We start from the raw sequence: 25,985 nt of genomic DNA, 5'->3' as shown, positions 1-25,985 counted from the left end.
CAGTAAGGGGTTATTTCACATCTTGCCCTGCAACACTGGGTGTCTTATAGTGCTTGGCTGCTGTAGCTTCCAGCCTGGGATGCCCCCAGTCAGCCTGCAAGCATGCAGGTTACACCCTGAGTGTCTGTGTGATAGACAGCCCTGGTTCAGCAGCTCTGACACCAGCAGCCTGTTTACAACCCCACAGTCCCACTCTGGCTTCCATCAGCTTCGGCAATGATAACCAGCAAGTTGACACCAACACACTTCTATTCCCAAATTTCCCCAAAACTGTGTGCCCTGAAGTATCCAGCCCTCACCTTGACCACTCAGAGAGATAATAAGGTTAATTGCTCCTTTAAAGACACATCTTATTAGCCTAATTAGGGTAAGTACACCCTTCACTTCAAAGACTGCACTGAGTAGGTTTATAGTAAAAATAAAATAAATGTATTAACAAAATATACACAGGATAAGTGAGTTTAAGTACAAGGAATGAAGATAGAAAGAGTTATATGTAAAACAAAACAAAATACGCTTTCTAGTGGCTAAGATTTAACCAGCTACAGTCTGTGTTCCAGGTAGATTTCTGACTAATCTCTCTTCTTCCCAGCTGTTGCTGACTTTCCGTCAGGACCTTCCACAGAAGCACAAAGGGCTGGTTTCACTTGTCTTCCTAGGTGAAAGATCTTTGCCTGAACAGGTTTCTCATCTATATTCAGTCTTCAGAGACTTCAACCCCCCCCTTAGTAGAAGGACCCATCTTTCTCAGCTTGCAAGAACTCTGGCCTCTTGCATCTGTTTACAGATGAATGACAACAATGGTTTCTGTCCTTGCTTATATCTTCCAAAGTTCAATGACTTTGTTTCAAGAGACAGGATGACCTCATGTTTTTTTTCCCCTTCCTGTGGGCTTCCCATTCCCTAGTATGCAAATGGGGCTTCCATTGTTTTGATTCCATCATGTTTAATTTATATAGGAGACAGGTAAATAGCTGTGACAGTCCCTCCTGTCTGGGAGAGACTTGTTTCTCTCTTTGTTTGGAAACAGACTGTAAAGCCTAATATCAATGAGTATCCATAACTCTTTGTATAGTATCAATACATACATTTTACCATGATATTAATCATCAATGTGTCAAAGGCCTTCATAAAACACCTCATTTGATAAACATTTATAATACAGTAGTATTGTATATAATCAGTTGATTCAATTGGTTATTACTTGAGGTTCAAATCCCCTGTGTTTATAGCCCAGATAAAGTTTCTCTTCTCTGTTGGAAGCTGTCTCCACCCCACTGGTTAGCTTTGTTTACCTAATATGTAAATAGATCTTCATTGTCTCTTCCTGATGACTGGGCAAGCCAGAGAAGCAAATGCACATTCTTTTGGCTAGGGCATATCTGTTTGCCAATTCCCCCGACGTACCTTGTTTAAACATACTTTAGTCATAATTCCAGCATAGATCCATAATTCTTTATATACACTGTGTACGTACATTACAGAATAATATTAATGATCAGTGAGTTATTAGTTTTCCAATGATATATTACACGACACCTTTTAGCTACAAATTATAATCATAGTGAATTGGAGTACACTGAATTGGTTAGGCCAGCTGAAATTCATTACCTGATACCAGTGAGTCCTTTGGCCTCTGAAACTTGGATGCTCTTAGGGTCACCGATATAAGTATATTATAATTGATAAACTTGCACTTTTGCTATTTGTTTGTCATTTGAGAATACCAGCTTCTGCCTCGTAGTTGAGTTTTCAAACATACTGTAATAAAAAATTTACTGAGAAGAGGCCTAATGATCTGTAGGAAAGAAAGTGGCTTGGTGGGCTATGGACAGACCAAAAGAGGGAGGGTAGGAGAAAAATGAGGAAAGTTATGAGCAACGTCCCTATCCTGGTGCACCTTGGCCGCAGAGTGTACTCAAGTTGGTAGATGCTTATAACTTTATAAATAGGAAACAACCTCACATTAACACTATAATAAGTAGGAAGAAGAAAAACTAAAAAGAAAAAATGTTCATTTTCTAAAAATAGGGATGAAATCATTAACACTTCTGAGCAGGAACATAGTCACATGTATTATATACGGCTGGTAAACTGATTGGTATCTCACTATCAGCTTTACAGTATCCTCTTTAAAAGAACAGAATTTATCATTGATTTAAGCATATTCATTTTCCGTTACCAAATTTAGCCCCAACTCCTGATGAACTGCAAATACAAAAATAAATGATGATGAATCATGCATTTATTTCCTATAATGGGAATTTATATTCTGCTGGGCATCAACACACACCCACTCCTTCTGCATTAGGAAAGTAAGTTACATATGCTTCATCATCAAAGAAAATGTCTATTCAAAGTTGCATGTATATTTTTAAACATTATTCAAGAAATGTGGTTGATTTGATAAGAGAGAAAAATGAAAACTCCATAGCGTTATGTACTGCACGGGTTGGCCACCAAATAAGATGAATGTGTAGGGAAAAATGGATTTGTTTACAGGTGTATATACAATAGTAAACAAAACCCATCAGACTGCATGTAAACTAATCAGAGTCACAGACGACATGTGTGCATATGTACTGTATATTAGTCTATACTTCCTATCACGTAGTGAATAAAAATGAAACTACCAGAAAATTGTTTTAACAGAATATTTTGGTGGCATGGAACAACTCCATATTTAAGGCTGCATTAACCTTTTGACTTTGAGGGGACTTTAAAATCTCTTTGTTGCTCCCATGGCTTCCTGGTTTAAGTAAACAGAGAGAAAAATATTGTTTGAAAGTGTCTACATTTTTGAAGGTGTGGTCTGCACAAAGAAGAGTTTCTTGGATAAAATATGAATACTTATATCACTCTCTTCTGAAATTTGGGTTATGGCATCTCACCTTCTTTTCAGATCCCCTTTGTAAACAAACCATGGCCTCTAAAAGCCCCAAATGACACCCATATACATGCCCATACCATAGTTCCTATAATGCAGTTTTCATATTTCTATGTATTTTATGACTTATCCATCTTATTTGCCATATCAAGTACTTCCACGTAAAGTACCCAGTAGAGCTCCTCAGATCCACCATCTACTCTCATTCTTTGATGCTGTCTCCCAGCTTCTTTGAATCACTAGTGAGACTCAGCACTGAGCCCTGATGAGCCAATCAAGAAAACTTGTCAGCATGGGAGTTGAGCCCAGCTACGGTGAGGTGGCAAACAGACAAGTAGTGGTGAATATACATTTTGGGATGATTAATTTGTGGAAGCAGGGGAGAGAACGGGTCATGGTGAGTGCTGTCTCCTCTCTCTCAGCTTTGTTTACACCTATTAATGCTCTGAGTATTTGAGGAACATCTTTGCTTTCCATACTGGCGGTTTAGGTTAAAATTAAATATATGAAGTGGGAATCAGATGACATCACCAGTGTACAGAGTGGAAGGTGTACATGCTGCTGTCAGTCAGCTTGTAGCTTCTGGCCTGCCTCTGCCCTTGGAGTTTCTTCTTCTGGAAGCCCACAGGCCTGAGTTAGAGCCTGGTCCCCTGGATGCTGTATTCTATATAGGTTCTAATGAATACTATGCTCATTATCATAGTATCTGAGCACCTTGCAGTAGTGCATTACATAACAAAGCTACACATCTGTCATATGTTGTTTGTTCTCTCATCTTCTCCCCAGGGGGAGAAGTGTGTGCAGTGTAGTATTTTGTTTTGGAAGGTTTTTTTTTATTTATTTGTTTTTGTTTACATGTTACTATGAATTTCTGTTAGAGAAGGCAAGGCCAAAGAAATGCACAGATGTGTACCCTTATCACTGAGAGTTCTATTGTGCCAGAGGAGAAAAGTTATTATGGAACCTTAGTCGATCTTTTAGATCCTGGGGTCAAGCCATGGAACATCTTGAAGATAACAACTGAGACTTGAACTTTACTCAATATTCTATGTGAAGGTAGTGTAGAGAGCAGAGGACAAGTTTTATGTGCTCATGGCAGCCTGTGTTGCTGTGGAGACATACTGCAGCATTTTGTACTAGTTGGAGTTCCCTAAGAACTGAAGGTTTCATACACAGGTGTATCACATTGTTGTAGTCCAGACAGGAGGTGATGAAGGTATGAACAATTAAAGCCATGTCATCATCTTCCAGGATGGAACAGAAGCAATGCTTGCAGATGCTCTTATGTGGGGGCTCAGCCTCAGTGATGAATCCAGGAGCCTCCTAAACTATGGATTGAATTGATCAATTATGGATATGTACCCATGGCTGCAAACTTGTCAAAATATTTTCCTCTGCCCACCAGTATAACCTCTATCTTGCTCAAGTTCAGCTTCAGTCAGCAGTTCTTTATTCATGAGTCGACCTACTGCAAGCACTGAGACATCTTGGGGATAGTGGGATGGTCATATGTGATGAAAAATAGGTAGAGCTGTGTGTCATCTGCATATTGATGGCACTTGAACACTTGCATCTGACCAGTTCACCTAGTGACTGCATGTAGATGTTGAAAAGGACCAGAGAGAGAATTGATCTTTGTGGGACTAGGCAATGGAGGGATGTAGTGATGGAGGTCCAGTTTCCCATCATTACTCTTGAGTGCATTCCTCCAGGAAGAACTCAAACATTTAGTGCACTACCCTGGACTCTTGCCACCTGTCTCAGGTAGGACAGCATTATCTCATGGTCAACAGTGTCAAATGCTGCAGATAGGACCAGGAGGATGAGAATGGATATCTGTCTTCTATCCATTGACAGGAGATCATCTATCAGTACCACTATAGCAGTTTCACTTTCACCTCCTGGCCTGAATCCAGATTGTGCTGGGTCTAGAATATTAACTTCAATTAAATAAGCTTGTAGTTGGAGTTTCAGTAACTTCTCTATGAACTTGCTCAGGAATGGAAGGTTTCACACTGGGTGGCAGTTGGCTAGAGCCAATGTATCCAGGGTAGGTATATTCATTGTTGGTCAGATTATTGCATATTTGAAGGGGGGAAGGAAGATTCCTTCTCTGAATGAGGCATTGGCTATTTCAGTCAGGAATTGTACCAGATGCTTATGGCTCTCTTTCATAAGCCAGGAAGGGCATGAGTTGGATTTGCAAGTCTTGGTTTGAGTCTCCCTTAGGGAGTTCAGAACTTCTTGATGAGTGAATGTACTGAACTTTGGGAATGCAGATGGGCTGTTGGTTGGTGAGTATAGGTGGGGCAGATCCATGCTGTTTGAGAATGTACAGGATCTTCCCAAATGTGAATGATCTTTTTAGCAAAGAAGGATGATAGCTCTTTGCAGCACTTCATGCTTGATTCTGAGGCAGGTAGTAGGCATTCAGGATTGATGAGATGGTTTACAACCCTGGATAGCTCCTTGAGGTGAGATTGGCAGTTTCAATGGAGACTGACAAGAAGTTTCTCTTGGCTTGTAATACAACCTCAGCAAAGTCTTGAAGGAATTCTTTGTTTTATTTTGTGTGTATCAGTCTTTGTTTTCCACCATCAGTGCTTGAGTTTCTACCCTCTCTCATCATCCAGCACAGCATGCCAGAAAACCAAGAAGGTCTATATGGGTGATTGAGAGGAAGGGGACATTTGGGGCCAGTGTGTCAATTGTTGAGGCTAGTATACAATGATAATGATTCATCAGGTCCTCACCTCCTCCTCTTGGTGTGGAGTGCTGTCTTCTAGATATGGGAGGAGGGGTCCTCACTTATATAGCTCTAGGTCCAAGGCACTCTTGGGAGGGATCCCCTAAGTGGGCTTTATCATCCCACCTGCTATAGTGGCAACTGTGTCAATTCCTGCTGTGGGAGTCTCTGGTTCTCCAGCTGACTTGGCCCTTGGAGTTTTTTCTTCCCCCAAACTCATAGGGGTAGGGGAAAGGGCAAGGCTATGTGGGACCCAAGATAGTCCTAGGCTTGAGAAGGCCTACATTTTTATGCAATGAAGCAGTGCATTTTTTAATATATTCAGACTTCTAGGTACCTGAACAGTGCATGCAAACAAGTACTTTGACATCTGAAGAAGCTCATTTGTACCTGCAGGTATTTGTGCCCTCAGTTTGCAGGTTGATAAGAAAATATAAAGAAGAGTAAGGTTAAAAAGATGGCCTATAGTGTGAACAGAAAGTACCTAAATCCTAGTCCTGGATGCTTTTACAGATATTAGAGTGATTAAAAAATGTGGCATCTATTTTCTTAACGGGGGGATGGGAGAGGTTTCACACCTGCTTCTTAGGATAAATATATTTTAAAAAAATTCTTATGTGGAGAGACAAGAAATGTGACACAGACATGCCCACGCATACCCAGGCCAGTATATTACCCCTCTGTCTGACCATCTTCTCAGTATTTCACCAAAGGGTTCATGTGTGATTGCTGCCGAAAGCTACAAATCAGCTGACTGTCATGGTTACTGTGAGATGTTTGTGTGGGAAATAGTTTAAAAGACGTAATATGTAGAATATTATTGTGATGTTGGCTTTCAGGGGAGCCATGCTGAGATAGCTTTTAAACAGGGCAAATTGCAAAGAATGGGGCAGGCAAAGCCCTAAAATACTGGTGGTTTTTCTTCCATAAGATATAGCAAGCCAGCAACAAACAGGTTCTGATGGCCTCACTGGTTATTCAATAGACAGAACAAAGTTCCCTTAAAACTATCCAGCCATTTGGCTAGCACCCAGGCAGCCAAGGCGATTACTGAAAATCTTTATCCATCATATGTAAAAAAGTTCTACCAATCCCAGAGGATCGGACACATTACCGAACAGGTCAATGAATAGGTCAGATCTTACCCAAATACATGCTTAAAGTCAATGCTTATTAACTAAACTAATATTTTTCTTTAAAAAAAGGAAATAGAGTAATTTTTAAAAGGTCACTATACATACACAGATGAAAATAAAGCTCTTAGGTCAGTTTCAAAGTAGAAATGATAACTGAATTGCAAAGTTCTCAAATTGCAAAATCTCTAAAATTACCCAAACAGTTTGGAGGTCATCCGTCTTTGTTTAGAGCTTCTTTGTTAGAAATCCAGTCCAGAGAAATGAAGACTAAATAGTCCATGTGCAGAGTTTGTTCAAATTCTCCCATGAGAATTAGCAGGGTGATTCCAGGCTGGTGCTGGGATCTCAATCTTGCGATCCAAACTTTCCCTGACAAGCTTTGACAGATTTGAGATAAAAAGGATCAGTCCACTAGAGTCTTTTATAGATTGATGCAGGCTGACCGATATTTTCTTGACAGAAGGTGTCTCCTTGAACAATTAATATATGATTACATGGGGCTCTGATGTATCATCTCCTATGTCCTGTGCACGCTGGTAACTAGTTACTTTAGCCCAAGGTAATTGGCCATTTACAACCATTTACAGGTATTTACTACTTAAACTTCAAAGAGAAATACAAACAATAGTATTGTTACATTCAAAGTTCTATCTAAATGTTCATATGGTCCTTTTGAACTCTTAATAGAACAGTGACAGACAGGAAAGCAGTTTATCTACATTGCTAACCTCTAACACTAGATACATAAACAACATCAAACAACTACCAACAATACACTTGCATATCAAAGTTCTAGTCTACTTATAAGCAATGACCCGCACTATCATTGTATTTTCCTATAATATATCTTGAAAGGTCAGAGTTGGGCCATGTAACTTGCAAAGTTGCTTGGCTTTTTCGGGCCTAGCATCACAATTATATTTCAAAACTGTTGAAGTGAAATGTGTCACGTGAGGTGAGAAGGGTCAAAGTGAGATGGGTCTCAGGGCTAACTTCAACAACCTTGAAAACAATGAACATCTGTGGAGCCAGCCCTATTTTTACTATCTGGATGAGGTGCAGACTTGAGGATTTACAAAGGCAAAGGGTAAGAGACAATAGTCTGTTACCATAGAAGAAATGACGAGAGAGCACAAGTTGTCATCGAGAGACTCTGCCAAGGGGGGCGTCTCATGAAAGGTGGATCCCAGTTTTCTAAACTGGACAAGAGCTGTAGGGATTGACCATTGGGTAAGAAGTACCTTATTAGACAGGAAAGTAATTTGTTAAGAAGTATAGGTTATAGACTGTGTTTTATATTTTTCTTTTACCTGGAACCTTAGTTCCAAACCTTTTTACTTGCTTTTATTTGAATCTCTGTCTCAAGCTCTGTTAAATAAACTTCAACTTGGTTTTACTATAGACATGGCTAAGGGCCTTGGGCTAAGAGACTAGTGAGCCGGGATCCACTGCTTTCATGGAGGCAGCCGATTGGTGTATGTGGTGGGTGTCCAGAAGATAAGGACCTGCGCACTGTAGGGTAACAAAGTGGGATATGTAAATTGCCAGTCTGAATTAGGAAAGAGTGGGGCTTCTGGAAACCAGATAGGAGCGGCTGTATTGCCAACAGTCATTGGGGAGGGTCTCCTCTGGTGAGCACACACAAGGCTCTCTCATGCTGTAGGCAGGTGATAATGATCCACACCAGACACCTTGTGTAACTCTGAAAAGTGCAACAATGGAGTAACAAAATCTGATCTGGGTCATTAAATGGGTAGGGTAGAAAAATACAGAGCTCTCTCCAAATATATTGCAACAGCGCAGTAAGCAAGTACAAATAATAGTGAAATTCTGTTAAGCTAGTTGTCATATATTTGCTTAAAAACCTATTTAGAAAAACATACCTTATTCCAGAAATCTACATGCAGGCTTCATGTGAAGATACATCTAAACTGAATAATTTTGTTTTAAATTCTCTCTTTCACCCCCCCCCCCCCCCCAAATGATAAGTGAGGACAATTTCCAATACACTTCTTGTAAGATGGAAGCCTTCCAAGATTAAAGTATTCCTCTTAGCCAGCTTACTTTATATTCCATTATATTCTAGTGCCGCCGACATTGCATTTCAATGACAAATGAATTAGACTTGAATATTGGGAGGAGAAAGAGAAAAAAAGAAAGAGAGAAGCTCTATATTTCAACCAGTCATCTATAACATACATTGGATTAATTTTCCCCTCTTGCATAGGAATTGCACTGTTGTGACAGGTGAACTGTTCTCTAAGCTGGGAATGCTGCCCCTTTCACTAACTCTACTGTATCTTATATTTTAAATATCCATTTTTAATTCCACTCCTATCATCACAAAAGGTTTATAAGATTGATCAAGGGGAATATGAACTGGATATTTTTCTATCTAATAGCCATCACTGTAGTACCGGAGCATCAATGGCAAAAATGGAAATATTTTACTATTATTTATTCTGGTCCCACCCATAATGTTCTAGGTGCTGTCCATATACATAGGAGACACAGATCCTGACCCGGCAATGAGCTCTGCTGAGCAGACTTTTGCATGCACACAGTTCCATTGACTTCAATGGGGCTCTGTCCGGACGCTTACTGCAGGATCAGAGCCACCATCCTGTTTCCCAAAAAAGTTACAATTCAATAGGAAAAAAAAAAAACAAATACCAAGGGCAGGGAAGAGGGACCCTGTCAAAATACCTGTTGTTTTATACATTTTTCATCTATAGCTATTATTTATATATTTTAAATATAAAGAAATAGAATATTGGCTATACTATACCATCCCCCTCGGACTATCCAGTAGTAATTGGCTGGTTTCTTGCAGGCCTCATAGCAAAAGTCAGTGTGAAGGAAGGATTTAAAGGAGGAAATGGGTAATGACTTTACTAAGTTGATCACCTCTGCAACAATGCCTTAATATTATACATCCCTTATGACACCTCCGACAGCAGAACACTTCTGAAAATAGAATTCAAGTCTCAGCTGAATGTTTTCTATGCAAGTATTAAAAAAAATCCAGATATACTTCATACTTAATTTTGTTATGCAAGCACCATAGGGCTTGGAGAGACTACTGTCTACAAAAAAAGATAATGAGCGTGATGCCGTTTATCTAGATAAAATAGATATTGTAGGTCAATATGTACTTATCTATATATGCATTTGTGTGAGAAACTTTGTCTCATCTTCTTGCTAGAGGCATTGCTCGTGCAGCTAGTCTCCTGTGCTGCTACGTTTTTTCCTCGCATGGCCAGTTACAACAGGGTTCTTTCTTTTAAAAAGAGAGCAAATTTTCAATCCCTTCTTTAAAAAAAATGATAGTAATGTAATGATTTGCATACAAAAGCACTAATATTTGTACTGTAGTGCATTTGGCAATTATCTGATGAGATATAGCAGTCATTTCAGCCAATTGCCACAGGCTTGGCATTAGTGAAACGAGAAAAAAGCATTCAAATCTACAGAAAAAAGGGATATTCCAGCTTTCTACCAGCTACCTTGAACATACTTCACGTTTAATTTCACCCTGTAGCCACAGGCATTGTGTTGTTATGAGGGCTGATCTGCCATTGAATAGCTGTAAAAAAAAATCAACAAAGGGTCGCTTCAGCGACTTTCAGTGCAATTTACTGGAGCTTGTATCTTGCGGCTGCTGCCGCCTGTCGGGGTAATGACACATGATGGGTGATTAAAGTGCAAGTCCTTAAATCAAAGCTGTGCTGATGGTCTGAAGAGGCAGCAAACAGCACTCAGAGCGTGTTCATTTCTCATAGTGGGAGGACCTCATTAGGATAAAAGGGGGCCTGTTATACTAACAAGAGTGAGTATTTGTGTCTAGGGAACCTTTTCATGTTTTCAAGATTTACCATAGCTTTTCTATAGTTTCTCCCAGACTGCATTAAAAAAAAAAAAGTATAGCTTGTACTACAATCCATCAACATTTATCTGGTAATTAGAACAGAGGCTCCCAATAGTTTGTTTACTCCTACATATTTTAACAAAGATATATGCATCCCTTGGCTGGTAGGGTGGGGTGGAAAAAGGTAAGGCAGTTGGGTACCTCAAGAAAAAAAGGCACTTTTTGGTGTATATGCTGCTTTCAATTTAACTGCATTCATTTTTTATTATTTTATGTCTTTACTTACTCCATTGTTCTGATGAGATGTTTAAGTCACTGAACTATACAGTCTCACTTTTTCATTGCCCAGAAACTCACAAAGGAGGCCAGGTTTACTTTTCTGTATGTTTGTTTTTCACAAATAAATACTGCAATGTCTCAGTGATATGGTAGTGTGCTACCTTCCAACAGTGGGTGAAATATTTTCACAGGACTCAGAGTGTCCTTATATAAGCCTCCATGTGATCTTCTTTATGTTTTTTATTTTATCATCATAATTTATGTGTATTGCAGTGGCACCTAGACCCCCAACTGAGATGAGGGCCCCACTGTGCCAGGTGCTGTACAAACACAGTGAAAGACTGTGAAAGACAACTCTGGGTGTGAAGAGCTTACAATTTAAATAGGCTTGACACATAAATGGTGGGAAGGAAAACAGACACAAAGAGGAGAAGTAATTTACCCAAGGTCACAGGTAGAGCTGGGACTAGAACCTCTGGCTCCCTCCCCAGGGCCCTAGCCACTGGATAATGCTGCCTATCATGGGCTTTTTTTCCCCGTTTGCTCTGAGCTCCTGTCACAATTCTTTGGCAGGGTTTAGTTAAAATATTTAAAGTGGTATAAGTTAGCATGATAAGTATTATCTGTGATTAATACATTCATTCTGGAAGGATGCATGAGTCTGACTGTAGGGTACAGCTTTAAGTTTATGTATTAATGATGTATAATGCAAATTGTCAAGAAGAGTATTTGAGAGGAACATGAATGAAGTGATTTTATTGGTAGACAGGACTTACTGGAAGGGTTTTGTTGTTCATACTAAATGTCAGCAGTCTCCATGCTGGCATGCAACAAATGATGAATTTAGGAAGGGTCAGGCTGGTGATTTAAATAGGAACATACCGCAGATTACTTCCTATGTTTTATACAGAAGCTTGGCTCCCATTAGAAGAAATTCTTACAAACTTGTTTTATCATATTATACACTCTCTAGTTAGGAATTAAAGTGTGATAGTATTCCGGTGAACCAACCTGTGCAATTAGTTTTTGAATGGTGCCCATTTTAAATAGGCATATCTTCCCCTATGACTCCTGGACAACATTCAATTAACTTCAGTTCTTCCCATCACCTTGAAAGGCTTGTTATCCTCTGTAGAATTTCCTTAGAATCCCCTAATCTAAACTACCACTGGAAGAAGTCCAGTTTTGGATGCCTTATTACGGGGCTCTCTCATTGTGTTTTTCACGTTTTATATATTCTGGTGCATGTGAAGTTTGAAAATTGCATATTTTGCACCCAGCAGAAAGACAGATATACCCGATGGTGATCTTCAGATGGACTTATCAAAAGGTAAAGAGATGGACTATATATGTTAGATATAGACTATGCTTTTACGATTCTCATTCTTGTACTTTGGCTGCTGCTTCAACATCCACTTTGGCGGCTCTTTCTCCTCCTCACCCTCTATCAATTTTCCTTGGGGCTCTGTCCTTTGATATCTTCTCTCTTTACTGTACACTCATTCCTTACACAATCTCCATCAGTCATGCAGCTTTAGCTACCTTCTCTGAGGTGAATCATCTTGCGACAAGCACCATTTGGAACATTAAATAATATAAATACATATCTGGAATTGCTATCAGGTGTTAGCAAGGTTGCTTTTTAGCCAGTATGAACTGCATAGTAAGTCTCGATAAGTAAGAAGCAATAAACCAGGAAAGCATGTTAGTTCAAATGTGCCTTCTAGCCAGTTATAAATCACGAGTAAAGATACTTATCATATGTTAACACCTACTGTAAATAGGGGATAACTTTGCATAGTTGATATTAGAAATGCTGGAAGAGTAAAGGATCCAGTCTTTCAGAAAGATGAGTTTTATCCCAGTTAATATGGAAAGCTTCTCTGAAGGTGTTAGGATAAACAAAGGGGAAAATGGAGTAGATAGAAACACTCATTAAACATGGATGGGAAATCATTGGCATATAAGAATATTATTATTTTTAATTCATGGTTATGCTTTCAATGATTGCATATATGTACATATGTTTCTAGTGGTGCAAGACACAGGTTAAAAAGGAGGAGAAGATCCAGCCCTTATTTCTCTTTCTCAGAATGGTAGCCTGGTTTCAAGAGCTCAGTGATTAAGTCTATATTAAGCCACTGATTTCTTTCTCCAGTGATTTGAGATTCTAGGGTGCAGGATAGAGATGGAAAACCTATGCAGAGTGTCAAGGAATATAGAAGAAAAAAGGAAGCTGATTTGTCACAAGGATCCTTAAAAAAAAAAAAGTAGCAATATATTTGTGTTAATCTTTTTGAATTTTTGAAGGGATATTCTTTCTAACCCTGTCACCCAGAAATCACTGCCTGTAACATATTTCATCCTCTTCTGCCTTTAAGTAAAAGGAGGCATTTAGGGTGAACATGTGCAGCTGGACAAACACGTTATGCAGGATCAATTAATGGCTGGCATAGTGAAATTTCACTGAGGAAGTTTGAGCTTTCATCTAGTAGCAGGGGTATCCCTGAGGACTAAAGCATAGAAGGCAGTGAATAAGAGTAGGAAAGCAAGCAGGAAAGGGAATAAAAATAATCACAGGGGAAAATAAAACAATAGAAATCTGAATACAATGTCTGGAGAACACCACATAGGTATAGGGTTTCCTTTGGAGTGACAGCAGTTTGTTACATCTCCATCATAATAATCCTACCATAACTGGAAATTCAGCCATATCATAGGCATATAACTGTACTGTTCTATTGATGTCACTCCAGAAACCAGATTGCCCTTAATGTATGTTTGACTAAAGCTACGGCTGAATCTCCTTTATGCATACACCCACATGCAAACAGTGTATCCGGTAGCTGCTTTACAAATCCCATGCTGGGAACAGTATGTGTGTGAGTATGTATGTGTGAGAGTGCATGCATGTGTGTGTTTGCTATCTTAGAGCCAGAGGGGTGTTCATTAGATTCAAACAGTAACTAACTCTCCAGGGAGGCCCCTGCTCTTATTTGATAAGGGATGCTCTTTTATCACACATGAAACTGCATGCAGTGATCAGACAGGCACTGTGCATAGTTGCCAACAAGAGAGAAGCTGCTTTTCTATAGTGTATTACAAAAATGTACTGCTCCTGTAGCTGAAAACTGGTCAGTTATAGAAGCGTGGGAAACTGATATTAAACCTGACTTATGAAAACCATTAGTAACTACTAATATTTTTGGTTTTGGAAATTTTGAATATCACATTACTTTGGTAATTTCTGCAGTGATCAGGAAAAATGGTCCTGTGCTTTGCACCAATTAGAGTGTCACTTTTGGCAAAAGATAAACTAGAGGGTGGAAGATAGTTGAGGTTATAATACTTGCAGGTGTAATAAGATTCACACGAGTCTTTGCAATCCATTTACAACAATCAGCAATTCTTGGTATTAAAAAGCTGTAGATCCTAGACTACAGATCCAATGGAGAGTTAATAACCTGCATTTTCCCTCCCTTTTAGAGGAAAAATATCTTTTTTACTTTCAAGGATAGTCTTTTGCCAAGACAATTGGCATCCAGAACCTCCAAAGCATTCAATCAATCAGTGAAATACTACAGGCATGAAAGTGCATGCTCTCCCTGGTGATCTCCATCTATGCTGTTCTAATAAGTCAACAAGGAATGTTTGGAGGATGTCACATACACTACTGTGTCACTATTTCCTGTCCCCCTGGTGAGGAAGTGTATCAACATTGTGATCTCTTCTGCAATACATCATCATCTCTATATTCTCATCTATGTTTACATTAAGAGGAATTGTGCAGATATAATTATTAATATTTATTATTTGTGTGATTGTAGCACCTAGAAGACCCAGTCATGGACCCAGGGCCCCATTGTGCTAGCTGCTGTACAAACACAGACCAAAGGTACATGTTAAAAATTGGGACATATCCATTCATCCCTCCTGACCGCACAGTAAAGAAGATAGAAAAGGCTTTGACCAAATCATTTGCAGAAGTAAATATGTATGTATTTTCTGAAAATAATCTACCAATGACCAATTTAAAAGAAATATGATATTTATCGTATCTATATAAATGATCTATATAGATTATAAATATGATAACTGCATTTTATGGTACCTTGAGAATTAGTTCAGGAATTTTTCATTTGTGTTCTCAGTCAATTTTAGGGTTTGCTAGCAGATACTCATAATATTTCTCCTTCATTATTCATTCCTTGTGCTTACCCAAAGAACTTTCTCACTACATTCTCCACTGTTGAACTGTAGATTGTGTCAACACTCTGCCTTTTCATCCATATTTAACTCTTCTAAATAACTTTACCCAACTATATTGACATTCCAGTTACAAGAATATGCAATTGAATTTCAATATCAAATAAAAAGCTATTTTATCAGGAATAGGGCAGTAATAAACAAACCTTTGTAACTCAGATTTGGGTCATAAAGAAGTGTTTTTAGTTCTTACTTTTAACAGTGAGGTACATGGACTTGCTGACATCCGCTCCCACATCATTGCTGACCTTGCAGAGGTAGTATCCACTATCTTCCTCCAGCACGTGTTTAATCAACAAGGAGCCATTTGTGAGAAGCTGGATACGGCCATTCAAGGCAATTGGCTGGAACTGGGGGACCCCAGCACCTACAGCAGAACCCAAAAGATTAGTCAGGATGGAAGAGGTGGGGAAAGAAGAATTTTTTAAAAAGGCAGCAACAACGGTTGCCTATTATTGCAGGCTAAATTCAATTAAAATGAAATGTTGCTTTCTGGCATCATAACCATCTTTGGAACAAGCTGCCTTTTGCCAAAACGAAAGTCATTTAATGGAAAGAAAAAAAAGGTCTAGCTAATCAATTATAACTGTTGTTACAATTCACCACAAGGTAGGGGGTGGAGGCAGAGGGAGAACAGGAGTAAAAGAGAGAGAGAAGTTTGCAGAGAGCTCCTGAGTAAAAAGCCAAATTTGTTGAACATTTAGTGGCTGATAAATTATTCAAAATTACAGTTGAACAGTCACAGAAGTCTGCATTCCTTATGCATATACCAGATGAATTCCTTATGCTCATGAGGGACATCTATTGTAGTAAACATGGACTGCTCAAGGGACTTTAAGGACCTTGTTCACTAAACTCATGGTAACATGAGGACAAACACATCAGTGAACATTTCCTCTACAGCTGACAGTCTGATCATACGTAATCTCAGAGTCACTGTGTCCTGGAACAGCATTCAGATTGATGCAAGAACACATCTAAGCGCATGCGAAGGACTGCAGATTGCCATAAAAGAACTCTTGCACAACTCACTCAAAACACACACTGGTCACTTTTCTATCAACAGTGAAATGAGACATTGAACCAAATACATCCCTGATGTCACTGCATTGCAGTCAAGGGTGCTCAGCAGGGATGATCTTAGCTCATTGACCTGTGTTATTAGGGAATGCTCAGATGGGGTTGTTATTGATAGTCGCCTCCTTAAGAAAACCCTCACTTTCCAAGGTTAGATTTACAGTGTTGTATAATACCATCATGCATGTGTCTGTTAAATTCAGTTTATTTCAGATCTATTTATTATTTGGCAATGCATATCCCTTTCCAATAGTACCTATTCTCATAGAGCCCGCATGAGGCCTATGCTGTACTTTAGTCCCAGTCAAGCCCTATTTTGATTCCATTCACCAGTGCTGTAATCCCCTTATGATTCCCCATATTGTGCTTCTGGGGTGGCCCAGCATTGAGGTGTGCAAGTAAGTGGCGGACAGCTTTGCATCCCCATGATGACTTGCCCAGAGCACTCCTTGGCTGATAACCAGGCAAAATAGGGAGTACGATGCTCTGAGATAATTGTTATTTGGTTTTTATGGCTCCTACATATCACAGTGATGGGTGAATTTTATATTCATTAGACAGATAGATTAGACTGAATACTGTAATATACTGGGATGTCTAATAATTGATATCAAACATTCTATTATCAGCATCGGTTATGCAAATTGAGGGCATGGATCAACGTTCATGTTGCACTCCCCATCAGTACCTGGCCCAAGCCGGGGAAGCTAATGATCTAACCAGCGGACCAAATTCGGTGATGAATCCTGGTCACGTGCCACCTAAGGCACGTTGTGCACACACTAAGAAGTTGTTATGCAAACAGAAGCAAGTTTAATAATAATTTTTGGATTGAAACAACCACCTAAAGATAAATCTATGATACCTGTAAACATGCAGACATGTAGCCAAACTTCACTCTTTGGCATGGGTAGGAGCAATGAAACCAAATTAAAATGCAATGTATAATTTAAAGAATTTCAATCTGTTAATTTTCACAGTCAGAGCTGCAAAGAATTTAATAAGGTGTGAACAAAGCTGTTAAACTTATAAAAACAAAAACAACACCCAAACTGTGCACATCTCTCAAGGAGCAGATATGGAAACTGTCAGAAGGTGCATAAATGGCTAATCTTAACAACTAATTTAAAATACAGAATTCAGATCCATCTTATGATTTGGCAGACATGGAGGCTGGTTGGACAGAACTGAATCATCTACTCGATTAGGCCCATATGCTTCCTTTCACATGCTAATTGGGAGGACAGATCTAGAAGGGCCTGGGCCACTACACTTCCTGGCAGTGGGTCCAGAAGCAGAGTAGACGGGCCAGAGGGTCAGGCTGCCACTTCTTGTGAACAGACAAATATCTGCTGGAATAACAGAGTTATGCCCCTTAGATCTCAGCCTGTCTGTTCTCCTCCGAGACCTCCCCCACAACAATGGCAGCACAGCATTTGTCCTTGTTGGGTTGACATTGACTGAGCCCCTTTACAGTCCACAGTGAAAAAATGCAGGGAGGGATTTACTCTTGCTCGTGGCAGCAATACATTTTGATGCTTTCATGCTGCTTTGATAGGGGATTAAGCTACACAAAGTATTTGTTCCCTAACTCCTTCCCACCTCCCTCTGGCCGTACCCTACCCCGCTGAGTGGAGCAGAGCTTATATAACAGCTGTGAAGGAGGAAAGGGCAAATAAACAGAGTTGATTAACATCTCACGCAGCCACTTTTCCCTTCTACCCCATAGCTGAATGCTTTGGTTTTCTTTCACTACACAGCAAAGTGGAGCATAACACCCTTCAATAGCAGAGTTATTATACATGTTTCTGATCTGGCATCCATGGATTCTTCAATCATCATTAAACATCAAGGGTCTTACTCATGAGAGAGAGAAAAGGTCCCATTTTCCAATCCCAAATGATTGAGCTGAAGCCATTTTTCCATGGGAATGGAGACACTGGATATTCAGGGGAAAAGTAATAAGATACAGAACCTCAAGATCAGTTGCTTGAATTTGGCCCAAGTCTGTACTGAATATTGTTGCTTCCCTTTTCCCACTTCAGTATTGGTGGTTTCAGTCCAGTTCTAATGCTACATATGCTCTCCTCACAAAATTCACCAAGAATGGGGTATGGCAACTACCCTACCCTTTCACTTTTACAGGTACTCCTTCTAGAGCAGAGCAGAACTGAAATACATTTAAAGGGAATCTTGCACTACCATTGTCTGTGCTGTGGCACTTAGGTATATCTACACAGCAAGTGGAGGTGTGATGGCAGCATGTGTAGCTGAATGAATAATTGATTTTTATTTTGGTGGCAGAACTAAAAAATCCAAAAGAATTTTTGTTTCAATTTTGTCAAGACATTGTTTTTTTCATTTTTGTTTTTGTCTGAAATTATTTGACAAATTTAACCCGAATAGTTTCGGTCTACTGCAAACTGCTTTTTCGGGGGGAAAAGAACTATTCATCCAGAAAATTTCATTCGCCTTAGTGTAGACTGCTTCACTGCTCTAATACCCGAGCCTACTAGATTTAAGTTAGCTTGGGTATTTCTACATGTGCTGCAAGCACACATCCTGACTACAGGGTAGACATACCCATTGATATTGTGTTGAGAGATATCCTGGGAACACCTTAGATATAATACATAGATAGTATTTGTATTGTTGATAGAGGATGCTAATTTCTATTGATGCCCACTTAGCTTACACTTTATTAATTATTATTATATTATAGTATAAATTATATTATATGATATTATATTATATAGGCCCAAATCAGGAGCAAGTCTCATGGTGTTAGGTGTCTTACAAATACGTACAAGGACCCAGCTCCAAAGCTTTTATGGTCTAATTTGGGAGGCAGTAAGGGGCATTTTCAGAGAAATCACATGGAAATATTTTTCAGTGGGATTCTCCTATATAACTTTCTGTACATGAATTTGATATCCATCAACATCAATTACTATAAGCCAAAGGTTCCCAACCTGGGGTATGCGACCCCCTTGGGGAGGCGCTAAAGATTACAGGGGGTCCATGAGTCTTCAGTAATATTGAGGTCATTTAGCTCCCTGAGCCCAGTATCGGCTGGATGCATCAACAGCGCCCCCCGAGCTCCATGCCAGCTATCAGCCCCCTCATCCCTGTGATGGTGAGGGCCTAAAGCAGCCCTGGCCAGCCCCTGCCGTCTCCATTACACTCAGTCCATGAGGGACAGGAAGAGGTGGGGCCACACGAGGCACAAGGTGCCAGCTGTGCCAAGGAAAGCTTAGCTTCTTACTCAGGTAAGAGTAATTTATTGTTATATTATTATTTAGGTAATTTAGTGTTGTTATTATTATCCTTATATGTATTTATAGGGGTTATATGTGTTTATGGCCGGTGAGGGGGCAGGGCAGTGGAGAGTGGGGGGCGGGTCACATGTTTTACCTAATGTTAATTAGTTGGGCTTTAACTCATAAAGGTTGGAAACCACTCCTATAAGCAGTCGTCTGAGTAAGCCTAAAAAGAAATGGAATGAGTAAATACTATGGGGAAAGAGAAAGGTATAACAACTCATGAATACTACATTCGGATGTTAAAAATTATCATATGTGCAAATTTAAGTTTCTCTAATCCTAGAAGAGCTTACCTTTGGGACTGGCAGTTATACAGAAGATTACCTAGGCAGATACCCTGAACTTGGTAACATTATAGGAGAATGTCTGCACAGATATTAGCTGTCATTAATGATTTTTCAACTTTATTAGTCACATTCATGTTTTTTCTCTTTTCCTACTTTTTTTTCCTGAATGAACCAACTTTCTTGTGGTTAGTGCAAGGGAAATAGTTACACTTTATTCATTTTGTGTATTTGCAGCAGGTATCTGTGTATAGATTCTCTCTTGTTACATTTCCCTGTATTCAAAATTCTGAGAGTGCTCATGAAAAGTGAAGGATTAATAACACTGGTGAGATACAGGCAGAATTTGGGAAAGCTTCTACGTGTAGCTTTGCAAAAGCATCTCCCTCTTGACTTGCAAAGCCAAAGTCCATCCTGAGCAGTGACTGTCAATCATGCATTACTGTGTGGTGAGTTTTGTGATGTGACTGAATGTTCCTTGGAGACTAAGATAATAGCACCCTGCCCATCATTACTTGGGTTTATATATTGATTTAGGTCATAAATCTACAGAGGTGACCTGGATGTCAATATTATCTCACTGTGCACAAAAGCCATTCTGCCTTTCCTTTTGGACTAACTTTATATTGACCATGATGCTAACGGCTTTTGAGGTTTGTTGATAATCTGTAAACTCTACGTGGCATCTACAAAACTGATGGTACCTGTGTGCTTTGTTCCTAAAGACCTCCACCCCAGTACTTATTTTGGATCCTGTTTCAAACCTGCCACAAGAAAATTATATAGTGTGCCCTTTTAAGACAAGATCGACTGTATAGCCTACAGATCTGTAAAACATTTTCATTAAAATTTTTGATGAAATCATGGTTTAATAACAAAATACAATGTCAGCATGAAAATATTGTCCATGTCAGCTAGAGCTGTTGGGGGGAAATCATTGGAACTTCAAAAAGTCAAACATTGTTGACCACCACTAATATCAACTAAATCTTTGTTCTGATTGATAACCTATTGCATCCAAGATTAGGGATGAGCTATGTATGGAGATTATTACAGGATTTTCACTTATATGTGTAGAACATCATTAAAATTAAACCTCTCTCTTCTTTGCTACTAAACAGGACTATTTGTGCTCACACACTGTTAGCTGGAATCTAGCTAACCTGACTTGGCCTCCCTTTTTAGAATACAAATGGAACACAGAATAATCTTTTTTCTTTATTACCACAACATGGAAAGTAAAAATAAAAGGACATCTTGAAATGTTTAAATTAAGTCCATATTTTCTTCCAGGCACTGGTAAAGCAAAACAGTGTTACTAAACGGAAAATGACATGTAGTGTCACCTCAGGTAATGCCCTGAACAGCACCAAATTTTAGCCAGAACTGAGTTGTCTTTTGTTTGTCTACATACAGCTTGGTGCAATCAGGTATTCTCTTCTATACAGTGGTAAATGGTTAACATCTAATTAATGCATACAGTACACTTGTTTTCTTGAATAACTCCAGCTTTGACACAAGGTAAGCATTACACATAATTGACTAAAAGACACAATCTAGCAGACAGCACATTTTAATTAAAAAGCTGTCAACTTCATGTGGTTAGCTGGGGTCAAGTGGGGCCAGTTTTAATGCTCTGTTACATAAAAATAAAATGTTAAAGCATTATGTAAAGCACATACTGAATTACTGGGTTATACTAATACTACCTGACCTTCTTTGCTGAAAAGATATGATTGGCTGTGTTACCATGGATTTTAAAAGAAAAAAAAAATCAAACTAAGTAATACCAATGAACCTTGTTCTGAAGGTCACAGCAATCAAACCAAAATTTACCTTCCTTCCCCTTCTTCTTGAGACTTTATTCAGGTTTACTCTCAAGAACCTAAAATCACTGTAGACAGTTTTATACCAACAGAAGGATGTATAAACATACGTACAGAGGTAACACATGAATTTTACTACTACTACTACTTACTCTAAATATCAAGGACTAGATTGTGATATTCTTAATCAAATCCAATATTACTCTATAACTAGTCCTATTGAATTACATGAAATAAGGTGCTATTACATTGAAATAAGAGTGTCAGAATATGGACCCAAATGATTATGAAAGAAGCCATACCTTTTGAGTTTTTCCAGACAATGGTGGGCACAGGATAACCCTCTGCAGAACAGTTGAGGATTACAGCTTTACCATAAATCCCATCTTGATCACTTGGTTGAACCACAAATCTAGGGGGAACTGAGGGAAAAACAAGGAATCATTGAGAAATTATGCAGCTGAGAAGATACTTCAGAAAATTATTGGCCAACTCTAGGAATTTTAATGGGAATAAAAATTAGAAATGGGCACAACATTTCACACAAAGCAAAATTGAAAAGATAGCATTTCGACATTCAAATCCATCAGCTGACCTTTTTTACTCTTGATTTTTCTTAATTTTGATTTACACTCATTTAAAGCAGTTTTTGCCAGTGAAAATGAAAACAAACATTGTGCACCACTGAGTGAGACATTAGAGAAAAAAAGGGTTGAATGGTAAATTCCACTTGCTGTCTCACGTGATCTACCTCATAATCAGCCTCAAATGATGGCATATGCTCACCGTCAGCACAGGAGTGCTAACTATGGAAAATTGAGGTAGGACAGGTTTCTAAGAACAAACAAAAAATAAACAAAATTTGCTGTCCTTTGGTATCAGAATAATTATGTATGCTGACAAGTTTCAGAAAAAGAGGAAATCAAACAAAATAAAGCAGAAAACCAAACCTAAATATTATTGAAAAAAGTAATATAACAAAAATATTTATACCACCTAGCTCTTAGAAAGATCACTTTTTAAAAAAATGATGAGGTTCAAACCATGAATTATAACAGTGCTCATCATTCAATAAACAAGTGTGGAAATTTTCGGCTGATCTATATTTCTCTGAGGTCACGCTCAAATGAGAGAGAAATGATCTGAGCTATCTGAGATAGATATGTGTTACAGATTTCATTAGATCTTTTAATTTTGGGGAAATGACCAAAATGTGCCAGTGGAGGAGAATAATTACTTGTGACAATATTGTCACTAGGAGCTGACCTTGAGGTGCCACTACTTGACATTAAGGGGTCAATCAAACCGACAAATTCATCACATTTTCAAAAAGAAAATTTGACAGCTATGAATGGCTTTCAGAGTTTGAAGTACAGACAAAGAGAGACAAAAGTTCTAAATAAAAGATGACCTAAAGCATATAGGGTCTGATCTAAAAATCCATTAAAGTCAATTGGAGTCTTTCCATTGACTTTAATGGGCTTTGAATCAGGCCCATAATCATAAAATCATAGAAGTGTAGGCCTGAAAGGGACCTCAATAGATCATCTAAACCAGTTCCCTGCACTGAGGCAGGACTTAGTATTATCTAGACCATCCCTGACAGGTTTTTGTCTAAGCTGTCCTTAAAAGCCTTCAGTGATGGAGATTCCACAGTCTCTCTAGGTAATTTGTTCCAGTGTTTAACTAATGACTCACACACTTGGAAAACAGAAATGTATAGTCTATTTATATCCTCAATATATACAAATCTTGTTTTAGTGCCAGACAGAAAATGATGTTATGTGACTGCGCTTGTGAAAGATATTTTTACTGAATTTGGTTCACTGCATGAATCAGAAAAACAGTGCAATGGAAGCATAGCATAATGACCAGTGCTATATCAATGACCTACATTTTCCATTATAGGTGACTTAGTGGCTTATGTAAATAGTACCATCCAATGCAGGATGAGTTAGCATTTGTGGGAGCAATGTTATTGAGAGCAGATGATCATTTTACTAGTTTCTTTTCTCAATTAAATCCTACAATTTTATCTGGGACACTGAAAATTCTAATATATTGTGAAGCAGTTTATTAATCAAATATGAATAAAGACAATGACCAGATGACAAGAAATGTTGTATATCTTAAATATTGCTGCAACAAACCAGAGGAGCTAACTGTGACAGAACTATATCCACTTCTGCATTGAAACAGGCTGGTTCTGATTTATTACTTTGTAATGGAAAGGGCTACTGTATTTATTGTTCTTAATTATTCCAGCGTTCCAGAGGTTTGCCCCACTGTCAAGCACAAATCCAGTATTATATTAATTCACATGAAAGCTATTCACTAAACTGCAACCCTAGCAACTGTAATCTTGGACAATAGTCCACGCTATTCCAGCCATTAATATATAAAATTTACATCAGCAGATGAAATTAAACTGTTATAAGTCCATTTAATTCTGCAAGGCTTGATAAAAAACATTAGGCAGTAACACAAATAATACTTGGGTTTATATAGCTCACAGTCTAGTCAACCCTATAAATGTTTCACCTGGAGAACTGTTAACGGGAAGCAAATTATCTTCAAGATTTCCCAACATCAATAAAAAAGTGGCCATCCCCAAAGTCTTACATGAAAAATTCTGTAAAACAAATGCTTTGCCTGATTCAGGAAAAATCCTGTAACACATTTTTGGTAGAATGATATGGTGCATATAAAGGTGGCTGCCTGAGACATGGAAACAAAAGGCTACCGTTCTGAAGAGAGTAGCACCTGCCTCATACAATGATATGTTGGAGAATGGACATATTTATAATAAAGGAGACATCATTTTAAAACTAATGAGACACTTGAATTTCCTCCAGAATTGCATGCAAATGTGTTGCACTCAGCTTCCCAGGGCTTGATGGAGATGGGATCCGAGTCAGTGGATAATGAGTCAATTCAAAAGCATTGGTATTCAGAGGTTAAAATCCTAGTAACATTGTCAAAGATTGACAATAAATATGTGTCAATATAGAGTCAGTATCTTCACCCTTGGTTTTCCAAGATGAAAGATTCTGTATCACCTAAACATTGTTAATACAATAATAAATTAACATAATAGTTTAGTAACTAAAATGATACCATAAAATAATATGCAACTGGATAATTATGGGACTTTACTTTTGTCCTTCAAGAAAGTGGAGACTACAATGTTACAATATTTACAAAGATCTCTAGCAATAACATGTTGGCACAATTTGATTAGTTTACTTTCTGTCTGAAAAAAGTTATTTTGTAGTCTTTATTTTGCTTTTGTTGACAATGGCTATTTTTCATGATCGCTAATTTTCATAAAACTGTATGCTTCCACAATATTAACTGCTAAACAGGAACATAAAAACCCCTAGAAGAGTTAGACAACATGTCCACTGTGGAATAACAGGCTGCCTTTAAAATAATATTTACATTAAGTTAAAGTGACTTATTACATATACTATACTTTCTATCTGTGAATCAACACTTTACAAAAATGGATCAGTATCATTACCCCAATTTTACAGACAGCGTAACTACACCACAGAGAACCCTGGTCACACACATACTTCATATAAATTGTGTTGAGCAATCACCATTCCCGCTGAGTTCAGCACCTCTGAAGATGAAGTCAACTATGAGTTAGCACCTAGGTCTCCTGACTCCCAGTCCTATGGCCTACCTACCAGACGTTGGCTTCTCATCACAATGGGACAGGTGGCTTAGTGACATAGGACTAAAATTGACTTTTTGGAATCACTTGTTCATGTCCAGACATGGTCCCACATTCCTCTAATAGGGATAAGTTTCTTGTACTTTCTGGGTGAATGACTTTCAGATAAAACCATGTTCTGGGATGCCCTTTATAGATACTACAGATTCCACTGTACTTCCATGATGTATGGTTTTGCTCAGATATCTTTAGCCAAAATTTCCCCTTACAGGAGCAGTATGTTGTACACCAGCTGGTTGCCACTTTACCACAGCGGTTGTGGTTGCTGTTCAGTGGTGCTACATACAAACAATTTTCCATATCAGCTCAGACAAAATGGTCCATCATGTCCAATATCCTTCCTCAGACAGTAGCCTATCATGAGCATGATGCTTAAGAGGATGTTGAAAAAGACTGTCGAGGTGGCCAGTTCTGCATACACCTAATTGCTTGAGCCCTGGCACTCTTTCATTACAAATTAAGCACTGTCAATTTTTAGTAGCATGATCAAAGTATGTGGGATGTCAGACTAGACACTTATAATGGACCCTTCTGGCGTTAAAAATCCATGA

At 38.6% G+C, this 25,985-nt stretch overlaps 1 protein-coding gene across 1 annotated transcript in view; it reads right to left on the bottom strand.

Annotated features, from left to right (window-relative positions):
* Positions 1-25,985, bottom strand: part of LOC137151031 (cell adhesion molecule DSCAM) — a 323,665-nt gene that overhangs the window by 2,029 nt on the left and 295,651 nt on the right. The window contains exons 10-11 of the mRNA XM_067545225.1: positions 21,995-22,114; positions 15,376-15,549 (exon numbers count right to left, since the gene is read on the bottom strand). Of these exons, the coding sequence (XP_067401326.1) occupies positions 15,376-15,549; positions 21,995-22,114 (294 nt within the window). The remainder of the gene's footprint in view (positions 1-15,375; positions 15,550-21,994; positions 22,115-25,985) is intronic.

Source organism: Emydura macquarii, unplaced genomic scaffold (genome assembly GCF_026122565.2).
Source record: "Emydura macquarii macquarii isolate MOO-44397 ecotype Brisbane River unplaced genomic scaffold, CSIRO-AGI_Emac_v2 contig_1043, whole genome shotgun sequence".
Lineage (NCBI taxonomy): Eukaryota > Metazoa > Chordata > Testudines > Chelidae > Emydura > Emydura macquarii.
Note: the sequence above shows the minus strand (reverse complement) of the source record. Positions and strands in the feature narration are given on the sequence as shown.